Consider the following 17,631-nt stretch of genomic DNA (forward strand, 5'->3'; position numbering starts at 1 on the left):
TATTACTACCTGCCTGCGACATTTTGTTCCTGTATTCCATCCGCGCTGTGTAATATTTCTGCAAAAATCATTACAGGAAAGTAAATTTACGTGGAACGGAAAATGGGGATTAAAGATTATAGTTGGCTTTCTTTTGTGTAGCATTTACAGTGAGTTTGAACTTTGAAGGTTGCCAGATATGCTGAGTTACTTCAACTAACCTTAGATAAACCATCGAGAGCTGAAGTTTTGCCTGTCATTTTCCAAATCAGTAGAGCATTTGAATAGACCTGTAACTTCGCACTTCATGAACAGAGCAAACACCCAAGTAGTTCTATAACATGAGAAAGCAAAACCACCAGAAGCTATGAGACTTTTTTTTTTTGGATGATCAGGAAGGTCCCAATCCAATATGGTCCCTTTGTGATCCTGAACCAGTTTTAAATTCGGGATGACCATCCCATATGCACAATAAGTTATCGATTTAGTTCTGAGCCGAATCCGAATCAGAATCCGAATCCTAGTGGGTCAGTATCATAATGATATTTACTTGTGTCAAAAACTCGATCTATCTAGGCAACATGATTTTCTTGGACCTTTTTAGGTCCACCCCCATTTAGCTCCACCCTTCTGTCCACTCCCATCAAACACCGTCGAATCTAAAAAATACTCTAGGTGCTCACATATGAAAAGACTATGATGATCTTCATAGACTTATTTAAAAGGGGTGGATAATCCACTCTTTTCATGAGTGAACCTTAATAATTCCCTGTTTCTATAGTTAAAAGAAAATCCCACTTTGTAGGAGGTTGTGATTTACTTTACCCTCCTTTAAGTCAAATGTAATCATAAAAGGGTTTAGTGCATTTAGGTCACTGAAAGATACCCTCGTTTGTAATTAGGTCACCCAAAAAAAAATATTTCAAATTGGGTCACTCAGTATTTCAATTGTAAGCAATTAGGTCATGTGGGTCAATTTCCGATCAATTGGTCGTCGAAATTTACTGAGGTGTCAGTTTATTGCTTATGTGGACCAAAATGACATGGAATTAAAAAAATATTAACTTTAAAAATAAAAAAGAAAAAAAATCTTCTTTCTTTGTCCCTCTCGTCTTTCCCCAGCCCCGCCGCCACCACCCACTCCTTAGTCACCATATCCCTTTACTTTCTCCCGAGGTCCACCATAGTCATGCCTTTCAGAGTACCACAATCTCTCCAGATGCAGACCCGCCTGGCCATAGCCAGCTTCCCCATCGCCATATTTCAGATCTGGATCAAGTAGATTCAACAAAACCCATGATTCATTCCAATAATGGTGAGTTCAAGATTGCTTTGGACTCAACCCAATGGTAAGGCATTTTGGACTTTGTTTCTGGTGGTCTTGAATTTCTAGTATTTTTGGTGAATTTGGTCGGAGACGGGAAGGAGGGGAGGATGAGAGAGAAAGAGAGGATCAAATTTTCCTCTTTTTTTTTTACGATGGCCGCGGTGCCCTATTCCAGAGTAGTCGATGTCGCACTCTTCATCAAGAAGTCTTTGCTACCTCAGGCGGCAGTCTATGCTCCTCTCCGCTTCAGATCCACGGCACCGCTGCCCAATGGCTCTGGTTGAGGTTGGGCAGCATCTGTGCCCAAGTGACTCCCTTTTTTTTTTTCATTCTTGGGATCTTGTTTCATTTTTCTTTTACTTTTTTATAATGCCACTCATCATTTTTACTTTTATTTTAAAATTTATATTATTTTTACATTCCACATGGCATTTCTATTTTAATTTTATTTTAGATTTCAAAATTTTTTTGACATGTCAGCAATTTCAGACAAGAAATTAATCGGAAATTGACCGGAATGAGCTAATTGCTTAAATTTAGAACATTGAATGATCCAATTTGAAATTTTTATCTTTGCGTGACCTAATTGCAAACTGACCAATCTTTGAGTGACCTATTTGCACTTAACCCAATCATAAAATTTGTAGATTCAACCGTTATCAAAAGTAACTGTATTTTGATCTCAAAAAAAAAAGTAACTGTATTTTATGTTGGTCATTTCTAGACAAGTCTTCATAATTCACTGGAAGTTGGGACCCTTACAAATCTTATCAGATCTTGGCCAGCATCAGCAGCGCTCCCTCTAAAATCTCAATCGTCACTGCCCAAGAACAGAAAAAAAGAAAGAAAGAAAAAGCAATGCCCAGCTCAACTCACCTTATCTGCATCTGCCTCCTCATCTCTGCCCTTGCAGCCATCTCTCCAACCACCGCAACTGACCACATCGTTGGTGCCAACAAAGGCTGGAACCCTGGCATCAATTATACTCTCTGGGCTAACAACCATACCTTCTATGTTGGTGACCTTATATGTAATCATCTCTCTCACTCCTCTCACTCTCTATCTACGTAGATCTACTAGGGTTTTATCGTTTCTCAAAAACCCAGTTCAATTTGAGCCCTCCAGAGGGATTATTTTAGAAAAGTTTCCATCTTGATCTCTTATCATTTTTCTTTCTTGCAGCTTTTAGGTACCCGAAGACACAGTACAATGTGTTTGAGGTGAACCAGACTGGGTATGATAACTGCACTACAGAGGGGGCAGTAGGGAACTGGAGTAGTGGCAAGGATTTCATACCACTTAACAAGGCCGAGAGGTATTTCTTCATATGCGGCAACGGTCAGTGCTTCAATGGCATGAAAGTCTCTGTTCTTGTCCACCCTCTGCCTTCACCTCCACAAGCCGGCCTCTTCGCCAATGATTCTGGCTCCGCTCTTCCGCCAGTTGCCTTAAATAGAGGCTTGGTTGGTGTTTTGGCTGTGGCAGTCGCTTCTATTTTGTTTGGATCTGGTTGAATCTAGTAATGCTCTAGTTTGATTCCCAGCTGAGAGATTTTTTTTTGTCCAATTCCCTTTTTTTTGTGAGTCAGTGAGTATACAAAACTCATTACTATTGAATTTTTAGTATTTTTATTCATATGAACTTCAATTATAGGTATATCAACTGCGTTATTTTAGAACCATACTGGGAATCTGGGATAGCAAAGGTGGTTATCGGCTTCGGCCAAAAACGCATGCTTTCGTTACATACCTAGGGAAGATAGTGATTACGAATCTGGTTTTAATCATGAGAATGGGAGAAGTAATTACTGGAACACGTATTTTGAGTACTGCTTTGAAGGCCATTTTATTGAGAGAAGGAAATAGATGGCAATTGGTGGAATTTGTAGAGTTCACACTTTGATGTCTCAAACATATAATCCTGATGAAAGACCCACCATGAAAGCAATCTCACAAGCACTCAGATCCATAACTGTGAAAACAAATTTGTGGCAGCCGACAGGAACTTTGACCATGATTCAACAGGCGCAAAATGACTCTTAAAAAAACGAAATCTATGTTGACTTCGGCCGGACATACTATACTGAAGTATCAAGGAAAATTCCAAGCAATAAGATCGGTATGGGAAAGGTGAGAAAGTTCATGGAAGCTGTAACGAAGCAGCGTAGAAGTTTCAGGCTTCACTATGCCCTCCTGTTTAAGTAGAGGACAATGTCTTTGGATGCAGAGAAGATTCAACTAGCCAAAAGCTTTAAGATTAGATGGGGAAGAAAAAGAAAGAAAGAGAGCAGTTTTTCTTGAAGAATGGAGGTAAGATGTTAGAACAGATGATCTCAATTTTTAACGGCAAGTGCAATCCCATCCGAAGCTTTTCGGAGGAAGATCTCATGAGGGCAACAAACAACTACGACCGGAGAAAAATCCGGCACGAGGACTGGAATTTCTGCATCTATGAAGGAACAATTGAATCTCGTTCTGTTTTAGTCAAGAAGTTTAAGAAAGAAATCTCTACGCCTGGTGGTGGTGATCCCTTGGAATTGGTGACAAATGAAACAGCAATTGCGTCCAACATGAGCAATCACAAGAACTTCTTGAAGCTTCTGGGTTGCTGCCTGGAGACTGAAATCCCCATATTAGTCTACGAATTCGGAGAAAATCTTTCACGGGTGTTGGTAAACAGTAGTCTGCCATGGGAGACCAAGTTGAGAATAGCAAACGAAATTGCCAACGCAGTCGCGTATGTCCATTATGGCACCTCCAGAGTGATTATCCATAGAGACATCAAGATTGGTCACATATACCTTAACCGGGACAACATTGCCAAACTGTCCGAGTTCCAGATGTCTGTGCCAATTCCCTCGGGTGAAACACATGTGGACACACTAGTATTTGGAACCACAGGGCATTCAGCTCCAGAAGTTCTGACGACTGGGCGGTTAACTGAAAAGAGCGATGTCTACAACTTTGGGGTTGTATTGATGGATATTTTGAGCGGAAAGAGTACCTGGACCTGGATTTCAGAACTACGCGCTGAAGATGATTATGAGTATGTAGATACAGGATTTGCTGATACAGTCCAACTCCTCCTGAGGAAGAGTAATTTGAAAGAGGAGAAAGGGAGGCAAAGAATTGAATTTGAAGAGCTGATACTGAAATGTCTCAGACAAGATCCTGATGCAAGGCCAACTATGCAGGAAGTTGCACAAGCAATCAAATCTATCAGAAACATGTCGTCCTAGATATATGACTCTATGATTCAAAACATCTCTTGTAGAGGAGTCTCTAGTTTTTCTAAGAAGGTTTAGGCAAGTCAATTATTCTTAGAGTTCTTCATTGTAATGTTTCAATGCAGTTTTTTTTTTCAGTTGAATAAAAGCACAGGAGAACAAGAAAATGAAAGTTGACTACCTTGACTTCTGCAATGGCTACTCAAAATTCTCTCTAGTCTGTGCATCTCATTTAGAGGGGTCAAACGGGCCGGAGACTTGTAATAGAGGCTAATTGTGTAACCACAAATCAATAGTTCAGAGTGTTATATCCCCGGGCTTAGGGCATACACATGCTGTTATGGTCGGGAGTTTGAACAATTTTGGAGTATTTCCATGGGTATTTTCCTGGTTTGGTGGGCTTGCTGTTCACTTTCGGAGAAGTGTTAGGAGCCTTATTTTCACCTACATTGGCTTCGACCCAGTCTTATCTATCATCTGCGTGGTGCTGATTGATCTGACGATCCGAAATTTACGTTCACTTAATTGTCTAAAGGACATACTGGGCTAGGTGTGTAGTCAGTTACCAAAAAAAGAGACTAATTTTGGATTTTGACATAATAATGCACTAGCTGAAGGCATCGGTACCTCCGCTTCTGTTGGGCTGGGCCTTCTTTAGCTTGTGCTTCCTCTTTGAAAGTAAATGGGCTTATAAGATATTCAGCCTTTCTGTATAACGGCTATAACGGTCTGATTTAAGCCATTTTCCCCTAAAAGAGGCATCGATCGCTCTTCGCACATCTCTCTCTCTCCTTCTCTCTCTGTATGTGGTCTCAACATCAATTAAATAACACTCTTTCTCTTCCCTCTGCAAACCCACAAATCCTCTTTATCATTCCATACTACATCATTCAAGAATCAAAAGGCTGCCGACTGTAACGGTAACCTCATTCTTCCATACGCCCCTTTCTTTAATTCTGCATTGGAACGAAAAAGAACTTGGGTTTTAGAATTTTGTTCATAGCGTTTATTATAGAGATTTTTTGTTAGATTTTATCATCTTCTTGCAGACCCATCGTTTGAAATCTCAAAAAGAAATAGTGACAGGGAAAATGGATTTAGGGTTAATGCACATATAGATTTTGTTAATTCAGGGCAGAGCTGTTGAATTGAACATTCATTAATGCATTGCAATATTTGCAAGAGATAGGAGGACAGGAGATTTTTCTACAATATAGGATCTGGGTCATGATTTAAAATATAAGCTTGTAATTTAGAATTCCTGAGCCGATTGCTCCACTGGTATAAGCCTGAGAGGTAATTTATATGGTTTTTGCAGCAGCAATCTTATGAAAACCATGTGTAAATTCAGATTTGTTGGAATGCGGCATAATTTCTTTGTTCTATGACGAGTTTTTATCGTGAAGTTATTATATAAGACTGACTGGATATTTCTTTGTGCCGTTAGCATAAGGGACTCGGATTGAAATGTACATACAACACCCTCATACTGAAGCATCTCTCACCCTCTCTTGTTTTCATTTTTAATTGCAGGATTTTCAATTGGTCTTGATGTTGCCATATACATTAATTGGTGATTTGACTTGAATAGCATCTAATTAGTCCACAAAATGTTTGATTGTGGTTACAAGTCACAGTACATTGGGGGCCAGAGGGAGAAATTTGTTAGGTGTGAAATGGTTTATTTTCTGTCTGCTTTTGCTGTTCAGTTTTATGTTCATAAAACATCTAGGAGATGAATAAGAAGTTTATTGTTCTGCAGATTGGACGAAGTGAACTCTACAGTGTCAATGGCTTCTAATGTTGGTGGAGCAAAGAGATGTGGATTTAGTTTCGAGGGATTCGGTTTTACCAGACGTGCAAAAAAGAATACATCTAAATCCTTTAGGAAGGGAGTGAAAAAGGGATCAGAAGGACTTATGACATTTGGTCAAGCACTTCGAAGCGGAGTCACTCGTGCAGTATTCCCAGAAGATCTTACAGTTTCCGAGAAGAAGATATTTGACCCTCAAGACAAATCACTACTTCTATGGAACAGACTTTTTGTCATATCATGTATTCTTTCAGTGTCCATTGATCCTTTGTTTTTCTATCTTCCTGTCTTTGACCAGGCCTCAAATTGCCTTGGTATGGATATAAAGTTAGCAGTCACAACTACAACTATAAGAACAATAGTTGATTCTTTCTACCTTATCCGCATGGCACTTCAGTTCCGCACAGCTTATATTGCACCATCGTCAAGAGTGTTTGGACGAGGAGAACTTGTAATAGATCCTGCACAAATAGCTGCACGATATTTATCTCGTTACTTTATCGTTGATTTCCTTGCCATTCTACCCATACCACAGGTTTGAGAAAACATTCTTCTTCTCTTTGCTAGGCCTCATCTTTCTGTTCTTTTTTTTTTTCTCTGTAACTATTTCAACCTGGTCTTCTATCACCTGCAGATTGTGGTGTGGAATCATCTTGGGAAAACAGCAGATTCAGAGGTATGGGCTACAAAAAGTGCTTTGCTAGACATTGTATTTCTTCAATATGTACCGAGGTTTGTTCGCTTTATACCTTTGACTTCAGAACTGAAAAAGACAGCGGGTGTTTTTGCTGAAAGTGCTTTGGCTGGTGCTGCATATTATTTGCTTTGGTACATGCTTTCCAGTCACGTAAGTAGAACGTTCTGTTATTTAGCATTCCATGTCCTTATGATGTGCATTTTTCAAAGAATTAGGTAGCCTTTTATCCTCGTATAGCATGAGAACCAAGCAGAATTTTGATTGAGCATCCGCATATGCTTGAAACTCGATAATTTCTTTTCGTTGTATCTCAACATTTTGAACCATAAGTAATATTAAGATGGGTAAAAGAAACCTATTGACCATATCTAATCAGTTTTAGATGGAACTAAACAGATAGCTGGTGCTTTCTGGTATTTACTAGCCGTCGAGCGTAATGACACATGCTGGCAGAGAGCTTGTCTTGAATCTGAAAAATGCAACCTCAGTTTCTTGTTCTGTGGCAATGGGAATCTGCCTGGTTTTGCAGAGTGGCAAGGCGTCAGCCGTGATGTTCTTGGTAGCCAATGTTCTATAGAAGATGAAAATTCACCATTTAACTACGGAATTTACACACAAGCTATATCATCCGGCATCGTTTCATCCAGAATTTTTTTCTCTAAATTCTGTTACTGCCTGTGGTGGGGCCTGCAAAATCTGAGGTACTTGTTCTTTTCTTCTTTTGCTAGTTGGTATATGTGAGTGTCCATGTGTGCTTGTAGAGTAGATCAGATTTCATTTTGGTTTCTTGTTTTCCTTTAGGCAAATTGTTCAAACAATATACGTAAACAACTCTCATGCACAAGACTCCTGTAGTGGGTACATGAAACTGCTTTTATCTAACGAAATTGGTACTTCACTTTCTACAGCACACTTGGTCAGGGACTCCAAACTAGTACATATCCGGGAGAGATCCTCTTTTCCATAGCATTAGCGATTTTCGGGCTTATACTCTTTGCGCTTCTTATTGGAAATATGCAGGTAAATTAAAAGTTCACCTTTCAGGTGCTCCACAGATGCCAATTGCACAAAGGCCTCGATGAACAAAATCAACAGCATTATAATGCACTAAATTTTGAGGTGTGTTTTGTTGTCAACAGACCTACCTTCAGTCTCTAACTATTCGTCTAGAGGAGATGAGAATCAAAAGGCGCGACTCTGAGCAGTGGATGCATCATCGTTTGCTTCCTCAGGATCTCAGGGAACGTGTTAGGCGCTACGATCAATACAAGTGGCTGGAAACAAGAGGAGTGGATGAAGAAAGCATAGTCCAGAGTTTACCAAAAGATCTCAGAAGAGACATCAAGCGGCATCTTTGTTTGAATTTGGTTAGAAGAGTAAGTATATCTAGCCGGCATTTTTTATTCAATGTCTGTGTTAGTTGTCATCTGGCATACGAAAACAGTGTGTTCTCTTGCTCTAGCATCCATAAAAATCGTGCCTAATTTGCATATACGAATCATCGATTTCTGTGTTGTGGATCATGCAGGTCCCTCTGTTTGCCAATATGGATGAAAGGTTGCTCGATGCCATCTGTGAGCGACTAAAGCCAAGTTTATGCACAGAGAGCACTTACATAGTCCGAGAAGAAGACCCAGTTGATGAGATGCTTTTCATCATTCGTGGCCGCCTTGAGAGTGTAACGACAGATGGTGGAAGGAGTGGGTTTTTCAACCGGGGTTTACTCAAAGAAGGGGACTTTTGTGGAGAGGAGCTTCTGACTTGGGCGCTTGACCCCAAAGCCGCTTCTAACCTACCATCATCTACTAGGACAGTGAGGGCTATCACAGAGGTTGAAGCCTTTGCATTGGAAGCTGAGGAGTTGAAGTTTGTTGCAAGTCAATTTAGGCGCCTTCATAGCAGGCAGTTACAACACACTTTCCGTTTCTACTCACAGCAATGGAGGACTTGGGCAGCTTGCTTTATACAAGCAACATGGCGCCGGTACGCTAGAAGGAAAAATGCAGAACTTCGTCAACAGGAAGAAGATTTCCTGAGCTATGATGAGGATGAAGAATATGATGATGAAAGCGCATTAGTCGAATCAAATGAAGCTCCTGCAGAGGCTTCATCGAGTCTTGGTGCAACCTTTTTGGCATCTCGCTTTGCAGCCAATGCACTCCGCGGCCATAGGCTTCGCAGCATATCATCTTCCAGAGATAAGTTGACTGAAATGGCAAGATTACAGAAGCCCTCAGAACCTGACTTCAACATTATGGATGCATAACATGTATCTAGTTTCGTCCCAACAGGTATGAGATAATTAAGGTTCTCTAGCCATGTAGTATAATTGTTTTTCTTTCGCTAAACCTACAAACCAGTGATGGGTAACTCGAACTTCTGTTAACTACGCTGGGTTTGCTGCCCTAGGGTTTAGAGCATCCGCACTAGTTTCTCTTAACAGATTTCTTAAAATACAGATAAAATGTCATTTTTTTCTATTTTACAAATTCCCTATCCGATCAACACTACATTAAATTGTTTATCATATTCTTTATATCATTAAAATAATATTTATTTCTCAATCCTTTATTATTCTATTAATACAATTAATTTTATTGAAAAAATATAAAATAATAAATAATTTTATATTAACAGTGTCTCAACCTCATAATAAAATAATATCATATTATTTTAGATAATAAAAAATAAAAACAATTGAGGTCAAGATCAGAAGGTCCTGATCTGTCCATAGAAATCAAGATACTCTCTATGAAACAAGCAAAGCAAAGACACCGTCGATCGCGTGCGTGTGGTTGCGGCAAACAAGCCACAGGTCGTGAACGCTTCTCTGGGAGATTTTGTCACGGATTTTATTAGATTCATGTAGTTTCTTCTTCATTGGTTGTGGTTATCCGGATCCTCTTTGTGATCCAAGTGAGTTGCGGTCATACTAGGGCCTTCCTTCGAGATGTCGGAGCCAACGCGTTGCTTTCTTCGATCGCTGCACTGCGCCGGAAGTTGGATGCAGGTCGCAGTCCACCATCGTCGTCGTCTCGGTGTAGACGTTGTGTTTGAGAGAGAGGAGGAGGAGAGATGAGAGACGAGAGATGATGAGACATGGGAGAGAGAAAATTAAAAATTAATATTTTATTCTTAGGTAATCCTACAGTAATTTTCTAGAGCTAGTGAACCACTGTAATAAGTCTTTAAAATAGAGGAAGTTTAGGGAATCAATACAGAGGTGTTTTTTAACTAGTTTTCTATTTTTGTTCCTTATTATACAAATAGGTATAATAGAACCATGTTTAGGTAATCTGATATAGATGCTCTTAGAGTTGATCTAACTGTCTGATGGATAAATTGGGTTGGAGAATTCTCGATTACCAAAAAAAAAAAACTATTCATGTACATTGCTTTAATTCAATATTCACATTTATATATGTATCTCAGCCTATATATTCTAGTCACATATAAAATTGAAACTTTTTTTTTTTTTTTTCAATTTTCCTTCCTTGAGAACTTGTCCAATTTCTTACACTCATGAGTCCCAGAAAATATGAGAAATGATACTGGAACAGCAAACAAAAGACAAGAAGTACAAAATTCAACAAAAGCCGATCTCCATAAATCTCAAAAATTCCTTAAAATCTATCATTCCATCCCCATTGTGATCATAAGTTTTCATCATTCTCCTGCAGTTTTCCAGCTCTACAGCTTCCTTGCAGCCTAAGCTGCAGAGAACTCTCTGCAATTCCTCTGTATCAATAAACCCATCTCTGTTTAAATCAAACACATCAAAAGCTTCCTTCACTTCCTCCAAACTTGGCTCCTTTGATTCGAATAGCCCCAATAATCGCTCTTTGGACCACTCCAAATCCTCCCCTCTTTCTTTGCTGCAAAAAAGTTCCAGTCTTCCCATCACCATCTCCACCTCTTCGATGCAAAGGCTGCCATCATCTCTGTTTTTATCAGAGCAACAGAATTCTTCAAAATCTGCAATCTTTTTCTCTTCCCAAATCTCTGAATTATCGCATTCAAGTCGGGATTGAAGGCTTAGCCACAATCTTGTGAAAAATATGTTGATTCCAATGACCCAGAAAATAATAGTTGTGTAAATCAAGACATGGGGTAGTAGAAGGAATGAGAAAGAAGATAGCTCGGTGTTCAATGAAGTTTTCTCCATTGTTGTTGCAAATCAGTATAGAAATAAAATATAAGTATAAATTCGAGAAAGTTTTGGTTGAGAGACGTAGTAAGTGTTGATGTATATATACATAAAAAAGAGGTGGTAGAGAATTAGTCTGCTATGTTGAATGGTCAGTAGGAGTGAAGTATCCGTCTTGGTGCGGCAATTCCATGGAAATTGGGGAGGAAATGGTCAGTCATTTTCAATACAAAATTTCTCGCACTGATTCATGTTAGGAATTTTAGTCAGGCTGGCCTGCTACGTATTCATTGTATTAAAAAAATTTCCTTATGAATTTATGATGTGTGGGTGCTGGACCAAGACCAAGCCCAAGAAAACTACCTCAAGTTTGTTTTTTTTCTGTCCTAATTTCTAAATCCTAAAATCCCTCAAGTGGTGTGCTTTCTATGATAGGAGTGAAATTTAACTTTCCTTTTACTTAAATGGATTTGGGTCAATGGTCATATCAATTGTGATATATACTGATCAACCCTAAATCTGACCAAATGATTGAGATTAAAATTGATTTACGATTTAGAATTTAAGAGTATATGATTTAGGGTTTAGAATTGTTTAATCAATTTTAATATAAAATATTTTAGGATTTAAGAACTTCAAAGCAGAGGAACTAATATAAACCACCATAAGAACGTTCTTACTCCTTTCCAGGGAAAGACCGATGGTCTGATAGTGTAATACTATATGTGTGTTTCTTCACCAAGGTGGTATTTTTATTATTAAATTTAAAGTCAATTGTAAGTCTTAAAGGAATTTTCCTTTGAACTTGCAAGTTGAGCAAAACCTACACATTTTTCCGCCCGCGACGTGCTGATTGGACGTGGGAGACAAATAAAAGTAAGTAGTAGAAGAAGAAAAAGGAAGACGTAGGGATTTCAAGTAAATTTCCAAGAGCTTTCTACTATAGCACTCTCTATTCAATGAGAATAATTGAGGGGTTGATGTTGAGATGAGGGAAGCATCCTAGTTGTACCATGTAATTTAATCAAATGTATACAAGATTACGAAGATGTAAATGTCATATAGAGAAATATGTTGAATAAAATCATTTGGGTGATAGACTAAATCTTTGTGGGACCAAACCGTATGAACTCGGAAGGTATTGAGTTCACTTTCCACTAAGAGCAATACTCTTGTGATCACAAGCTTGAGTTTCGAATCAACTTATCAAGTCATTAGGTGTGAAACTTCTGTGTTGATATCCAAACGACAAGCTTGTATGATTTATTCTCAGTTAGTAAAATAATAAATATTATTGAATAAGAAGTAACAAAATAACGAAGGTCCAAAGTGCGTGTGGTTAGTAACTATGGCCTGGACTAGCACCTGCGAATGGATAGGCCCATATCCAGTGGGCCTGATCCAGTGTCTTCGAGTTACTTTTGATAGTTAATTATTAATGGGCTGGATTTCAACCCAAAAAACCGATACAGGTTAGTTTTGCTACAAAATCTTCTGCTGGGTTATTGTTGGACAGCTCACGTCAATCAATACGGGTTTGTGTTTGAATGTACACATATCACGTCTCATTAACATAACTCAATGGTATGATATATAAATAAAGATAAAACATATTTCACGCAACAAATGTATTTTCTGAACCTAAATATTACAAAGACAGCCCATGAGATTAAATCGTGTGCGCTCGTGGCCCAAAGCGAACAATATTTGTTGATATATTGGGTTGAATATTAACAATGAGACTCAAGAAATTGAAATGCTTTGTTGAAATGCCATGTCAAAGAGGACGTATAAGCAGTGGAAGGATTGGAGATCCATGTGAAGGAATCTCGAATTCTGTCAAGAAAATGCAGCTTTTTGCCTTGCACGAGGAGAAAATATTCAGTGGTTAGCTGCACATCATGTCATCAGCTAACGTGTGGTGTGCAAGCTCCACTAAATAATCATACACGATTGATGAGTAGACTTATAAGCTAGATTGGAGGCTTGCTCTGTTGCAAGATTATTTCCAACATCTGTAAAGACAGTTTTGTGGGTTTAATGCTTGTAAATCACTACTAGAAAATAGGTTTTTATGACGGAAGTCGCAAACCTTTGTATTTTCAGAAGTGATAGGGACCTCAATCATCCTATTAATTCATTTTGTTCCTTGATTGATGTAAGTGTAGGGATCCACAAGACCTGATGATTGAACTAGAGAGTGACATATTAGTTATCGGGATGACTAGGATCCCATTTACTGAGATCCTTAACATTTTTGTTTTGTTGTATTTTGCAACAAGTGGACACCTGCTAGGCCGAAGTTTGACTCCCTATTCTAGACGGGGACCAAGAACAATTTAATCTTGTAATGGACACTAGTGATATGCTAATAATATTCATCAGTCTCCTTCTAATTAACAATTAGTGATAAAGGTTAGATTCTGCTACTTTAGTCCTACAACATAGCTTTAGAGGTATGGCTGCATTTTCTTAAGTTGTCAACCACATGTTCTTTCATTTTGTAATCAACGGTTGGAGTAGTTTCTTTGGATCAAATGGTCATACTCAATTTGGAGAATGTGTGTAAATGATGTAGGATCAGTGGCACATAATTAAAAAGAAAACCGACAAGTAGGATTACAATGTCATATTGTCATAATTACGGGACATTTTACCAAAAGATTCGTTTAAACGTGGTTGACAATAGTAGTAGCTATGTTACTAGTCTCATCTTATTTTTTGCAAATTCCATGGTTTAAGGCTTCAAATAAATCTTTATATTATTAGTTTTTGCATTTTTTACTACTTTAGGGTTGTAGTTAGCCCTGATGTTTATTATCTTTTGATTTTGAAAAAATATATTGAAATGCTGATTTTCTCTCAAATATGATGGATTTCAGTATTTATTTCTTCGATTAAAAGTTGGTTTAATCTTGTTTATTATTTCCATTTGCGTCAATAAAGGAATAAACTATTAACATTTTTATGCCTCATATATTTTGGGTTTACCCAATGCGCATCCAATAGACGGTGACTTTGAGTCCCACCGTATAAAAATGGTCAAAACTCACGCGGATCGACGAAAATAACTGGTGAAGATGATCGCGATTTGGTCCAATCGGACGGTTCACATCTTCCATTCACATCTTGGTGATCAGCATCCTTAAGTTTCTTCATGCACCACATATCTTCAGCCCAAGAAAATCTACTCCAATGTGGGATAGCTTCTCTAACAGGGTCCCTCTGGCCCACCTCCGCCACCACAGCCCCACACCCATCATCATCCCTCGCCATGTTATGAGCCAAGTTGCATAAAGCTTTCATGAGCCTCGAACCACATTTACCTTCCATGTGTAATCCATACAAGAAATACACCCCAAACTGCCTAAAAACATCAGGGATTGAAGGTAAACCTAGCCATGGCATCAACTCATCCAACAGTCTGCTCCCTACACACCATGCGTAGGTTAGCGGCGACACCCCCTTCACTTGGAACTTGAACACTTCCTTAGTGTTCCAAACACTCAACATTGCATAACTTGATGGAAGGGCATTGAGAGAAGGGCATTTTTGACTTTTGGGTACGGCCATGAAAGTGCCCAAATTGAGCTTGCTATACAAAATCTTGTCAATGTCTTTAGGGAAAAACTCAGAGTTTGTGAATATTTTTTGATAAATGGATTCAACCATTTGTGGGTGGATTCTTAAGATGGAGATTGATGAGGGAATTGGCTTGTAATGAGCATGGACTGGTTGGACCAATATAGTTGGGGATCGGAGTTTGATGTATGAACATTTTTGGGTGAAGAGATTGATTGAAGGTTGATTGGTGCAGTCCGTAGCGATGTACGCATACTCTGCCCCATTTTTCTTGCACCATTTTTCCATTTCTTGCACCAATTTTGCTCCAATGCCGAGTCTCCTGCATTTCAAAAAGACAGTTAAAAGAAATTGATGTGAGTTTCATAGGTTTATTTATTACACACCCGAAAGAAGAATGGTGGTCGTGACTTCTATGTTAAAAATAAAAAAAAAGTTAAAAAAGAAATGGATGCATGCAAGCGTCTTGTTCCTCAAAGTTTTTCTCAATACCATGCTCTTGGTTGTATATATGGGCTTAAGGTGGATGTCACTAAGATCGAGAGTTCAAATAAGTTGGGAGTATTTTCTTGTGATTTTTCTGGTTTCATGGGCTTATCCAATTTATGGGAAGGATTAGAAGCCTCATTTCTCCCGTATAAATTTCGGCCCAATGTTATCTGTCGTCATTGTGGTGTGGATGTTTTGGCGGCCCAAAATTCATACTCACTCAACTGTTCGAATAATATATTGGACTGGATGGTTACTTAGTCACAAAAAATGCTCTTAGTTGTAAAGTACAAGGAAAAATCTTTCTTTACATATACAAAGTTGTGGAAGAGAGGAAACTAGGGAAACTTTTTTAGTTGATTTTTTTTTAAAATTTTTTTTTGAAAAGTAGAGAACATTTCGGAAGATAATTTAGTTAAAATGTGGAATTTAGAATATATAAATACACACACCTACATATTCCAAATCACATGCATCCAATCCAAGGAGGGTTTTATGTGCATAGGTTGCCTATATTGACCAGATTTATAAGAATTTAAAAATCTAGTTTTCAACTCTATTTTTTTTTTACTTTATCAAAAAGTCCATCAAAGAATATGAAATATGTGCAGTCAAGATAGAATAAAAGTTACCACGGTGGGCCATTGTTGTCAAGATGATGCAATCTAGTCTAGTAGTACGTACAAACGAGAGAAGAATATCTAAAATTTCTCATATATATATATATATATATATAATTTGTTGAATTCTATGATTAAGGCCATTCTCTAATATATATTGTTAGTTAAAGTAAAGCCTTTTATTTGGTGGATGTATGTGTCAATGACAGACCATCTCACTAGCTTTTGCAACTTTCCATGATACGAGGAACAGTTCTGTTATCTTTATGTTCGAATATAATCTTAAATTTCACAACTAGAGTTACGAATCTCAGTATTTTTTTTATCTAAATTATCTCAAATATTAAGATGAATATACACAGTTTCATATAAATCATGTGTGTCGATTTTATCATTTAAAATTATTGGGACAAATACGGAGATCTTTAACATTTTCGATTTCCCAAAACACACGCATGAAAATGCATACACAGAGAAAAATATGTTTTTGCTCTGTAAATCTCTTTTTAGAGTGCAAATTCATGCATTTCACCAAAAGTAGTACTGTAATTGACGAATGTCACGTTTATTAATATATATTGCATAAACAAATAGTGTGTGTGTGTGTGTGTATATATATATATTTAGAGTTTATTACTTTTTGTGATTTACTAAAAGAAATGCACCTGTGTGTAGGAGAAACCCTTAATCCCAGAATATAAGCCAGCCTTACATAAACTGATGGAACTCCTCTTGTCACCGTTTTTATACACCCTCTTATAACCCCTACAATGCCTCCTTCACCATACTCCGCAACCTGTATATATATAAAATCATATTCAATCTCTTGTAACACAAACAATTAATTAATATTTATCAACCTACCTAGGTAGCAAAACTACGAGACAATGCAACTTATCAACTGGTACGTACATATACATACATAATATATACACACACATTTATATATTGTCAAAAATTGACAAAATTAACATAAACCATGTCAAAAAAAACAATAAGATAAATTAATATTTACCAGCATAATATGTGAGGGAAAGTGGCGTATGCGACAAATAGGGTCACCCAAAAGATCAGTGACAAGGGAAGGCTTCCCTCTCTGTCCAACTTCACACATCTTCTCCATCTCCTCCACACTCACCCTGTCTCTCTCTTCATCATACTTTCTCACCACCACTAGATTCTCCAGCGCCGAGGCTCCGATCCGCGATTTCGGAGAGCTCTCAGCCGCAGCTGCTATTTTGAGTGACATACTTGATTAGCTGATGATGAGAATGTAATATGGAGATAGTATGGAAGCAAATGTGTGTATATATATATATGGCTAAAAATGATTTATATTTGTATAATTAATCAAGTTGTTTATCAAGCTCTATGATCTCTATTATTTACAACACTATTAATTGGGTATGTCGAGGTGTGGACCCATATGTACTTTTCTAGTGGAAGCTTTTCCTTTGTAGCCATATGTTGCATTTGCATTATACTTAATCACATTCTCTCCATGACTAGAAGATGCATGCATTATATGCTTTCTTGTGTGATTAAATATAGTAATTAATGGAGATACGGTTCCAATTATTGCTTTATTAATAAAGATTTGTTCTCTTTATCATATGTAATTCAATTCCATGAGCTACATGTCAAACGCAAATCACAACCCTAATTTATCAATGTATGAAAGCAAATTAATGCTCAATAGTCCCTTGTAACTAATTTATATATGTTAAATACCTAAGAGGGATTTGAGCATT

General features: G+C 37.9%; 5 protein-coding genes across 5 annotated transcripts; 3 read left to right on the plus strand and 2 right to left on the minus strand.

The window, feature by feature from the left end:
- The first annotated feature begins 2,064 nt into the window (after positions 1-2,064).
- On the plus strand, positions 2,065-2,922 carry LOC119990734 (lamin-like protein). The gene is made up of 2 exons (XM_038836812.1): positions 2,065-2,336; positions 2,489-2,922. Exons 1-2 carry the CDS (start codon positions 2,165-2,167, stop codon positions 2,818-2,820), a joined length of 504 nt encoding a protein of 167 aa, XP_038692740.1. The 5' UTR covers positions 2,065-2,164; the 3' UTR covers positions 2,821-2,922.
- A 644-nt stretch (positions 2,923-3,566) lies between these two features.
- Positions 3,567-4,544, plus strand: LOC119991405 (non-functional pseudokinase ZED1-like). Its single transcript, XM_038837764.1, has one exon. The coding sequence runs from the start codon at positions 3,567-3,569 to the stop codon at positions 4,542-4,544; it is 978 nt and encodes a 325-aa protein (XP_038693692.1).
- A 757-nt stretch (positions 4,545-5,301) lies between these two features.
- On the plus strand, positions 5,302-9,454 carry LOC119990956 (putative cyclic nucleotide-gated ion channel 8). Its single transcript, XM_038837106.1, has 8 exons — positions 5,302-5,452; positions 6,066-6,201; positions 6,295-6,880; positions 6,980-7,192; positions 7,439-7,743; positions 7,951-8,062; positions 8,182-8,418; positions 8,571-9,454. Exons 2-8 carry the CDS (start codon positions 6,143-6,145, stop codon positions 9,306-9,308), a joined length of 2,250 nt encoding a protein of 749 aa, XP_038693034.1. The 5' UTR covers positions 5,302-5,452; positions 6,066-6,142; the 3' UTR covers positions 9,309-9,454.
- A 1,064-nt stretch (positions 9,455-10,518) lies between these two features.
- Positions 10,519-11,225, minus strand: LOC119992141 (probable calcium-binding protein CML46). Its single transcript, XM_038838791.1, has one exon. It carries the CDS (start codon positions 11,205-11,207, stop codon positions 10,629-10,631), a length of 579 nt encoding a protein of 192 aa, XP_038694719.1. The 5' UTR covers positions 11,208-11,225; the 3' UTR covers positions 10,519-10,628.
- A 2,961-nt stretch (positions 11,226-14,186) lies between these two features.
- LOC119992252 (probable N-acetyltransferase HLS1) lies at positions 14,187-17,129 on the minus strand. The gene is made up of 3 exons (XM_038838943.1): positions 16,896-17,129; positions 16,546-16,676; positions 14,187-15,093 (listed from the first exon to the last, which is right to left on the minus strand). The coding sequence occupies exons 1-3, from the start codon at positions 17,127-17,129 to the stop codon at positions 14,232-14,234; spliced, it is 1,227 nt and encodes a 408-aa protein (XP_038694871.1). The 3' UTR covers positions 14,187-14,231.
- Positions 17,130-17,631: the final 502 nt, after the last annotated feature.

The sequence above is a fragment of the Tripterygium wilfordii genome, chromosome 22 (genome assembly GCF_013401445.1).
Source record: "Tripterygium wilfordii isolate XIE 37 chromosome 22, ASM1340144v1, whole genome shotgun sequence".
NCBI classification, from domain to species: domain Eukaryota; kingdom Viridiplantae; phylum Streptophyta; class Magnoliopsida; order Celastrales; family Celastraceae; genus Tripterygium; species Tripterygium wilfordii.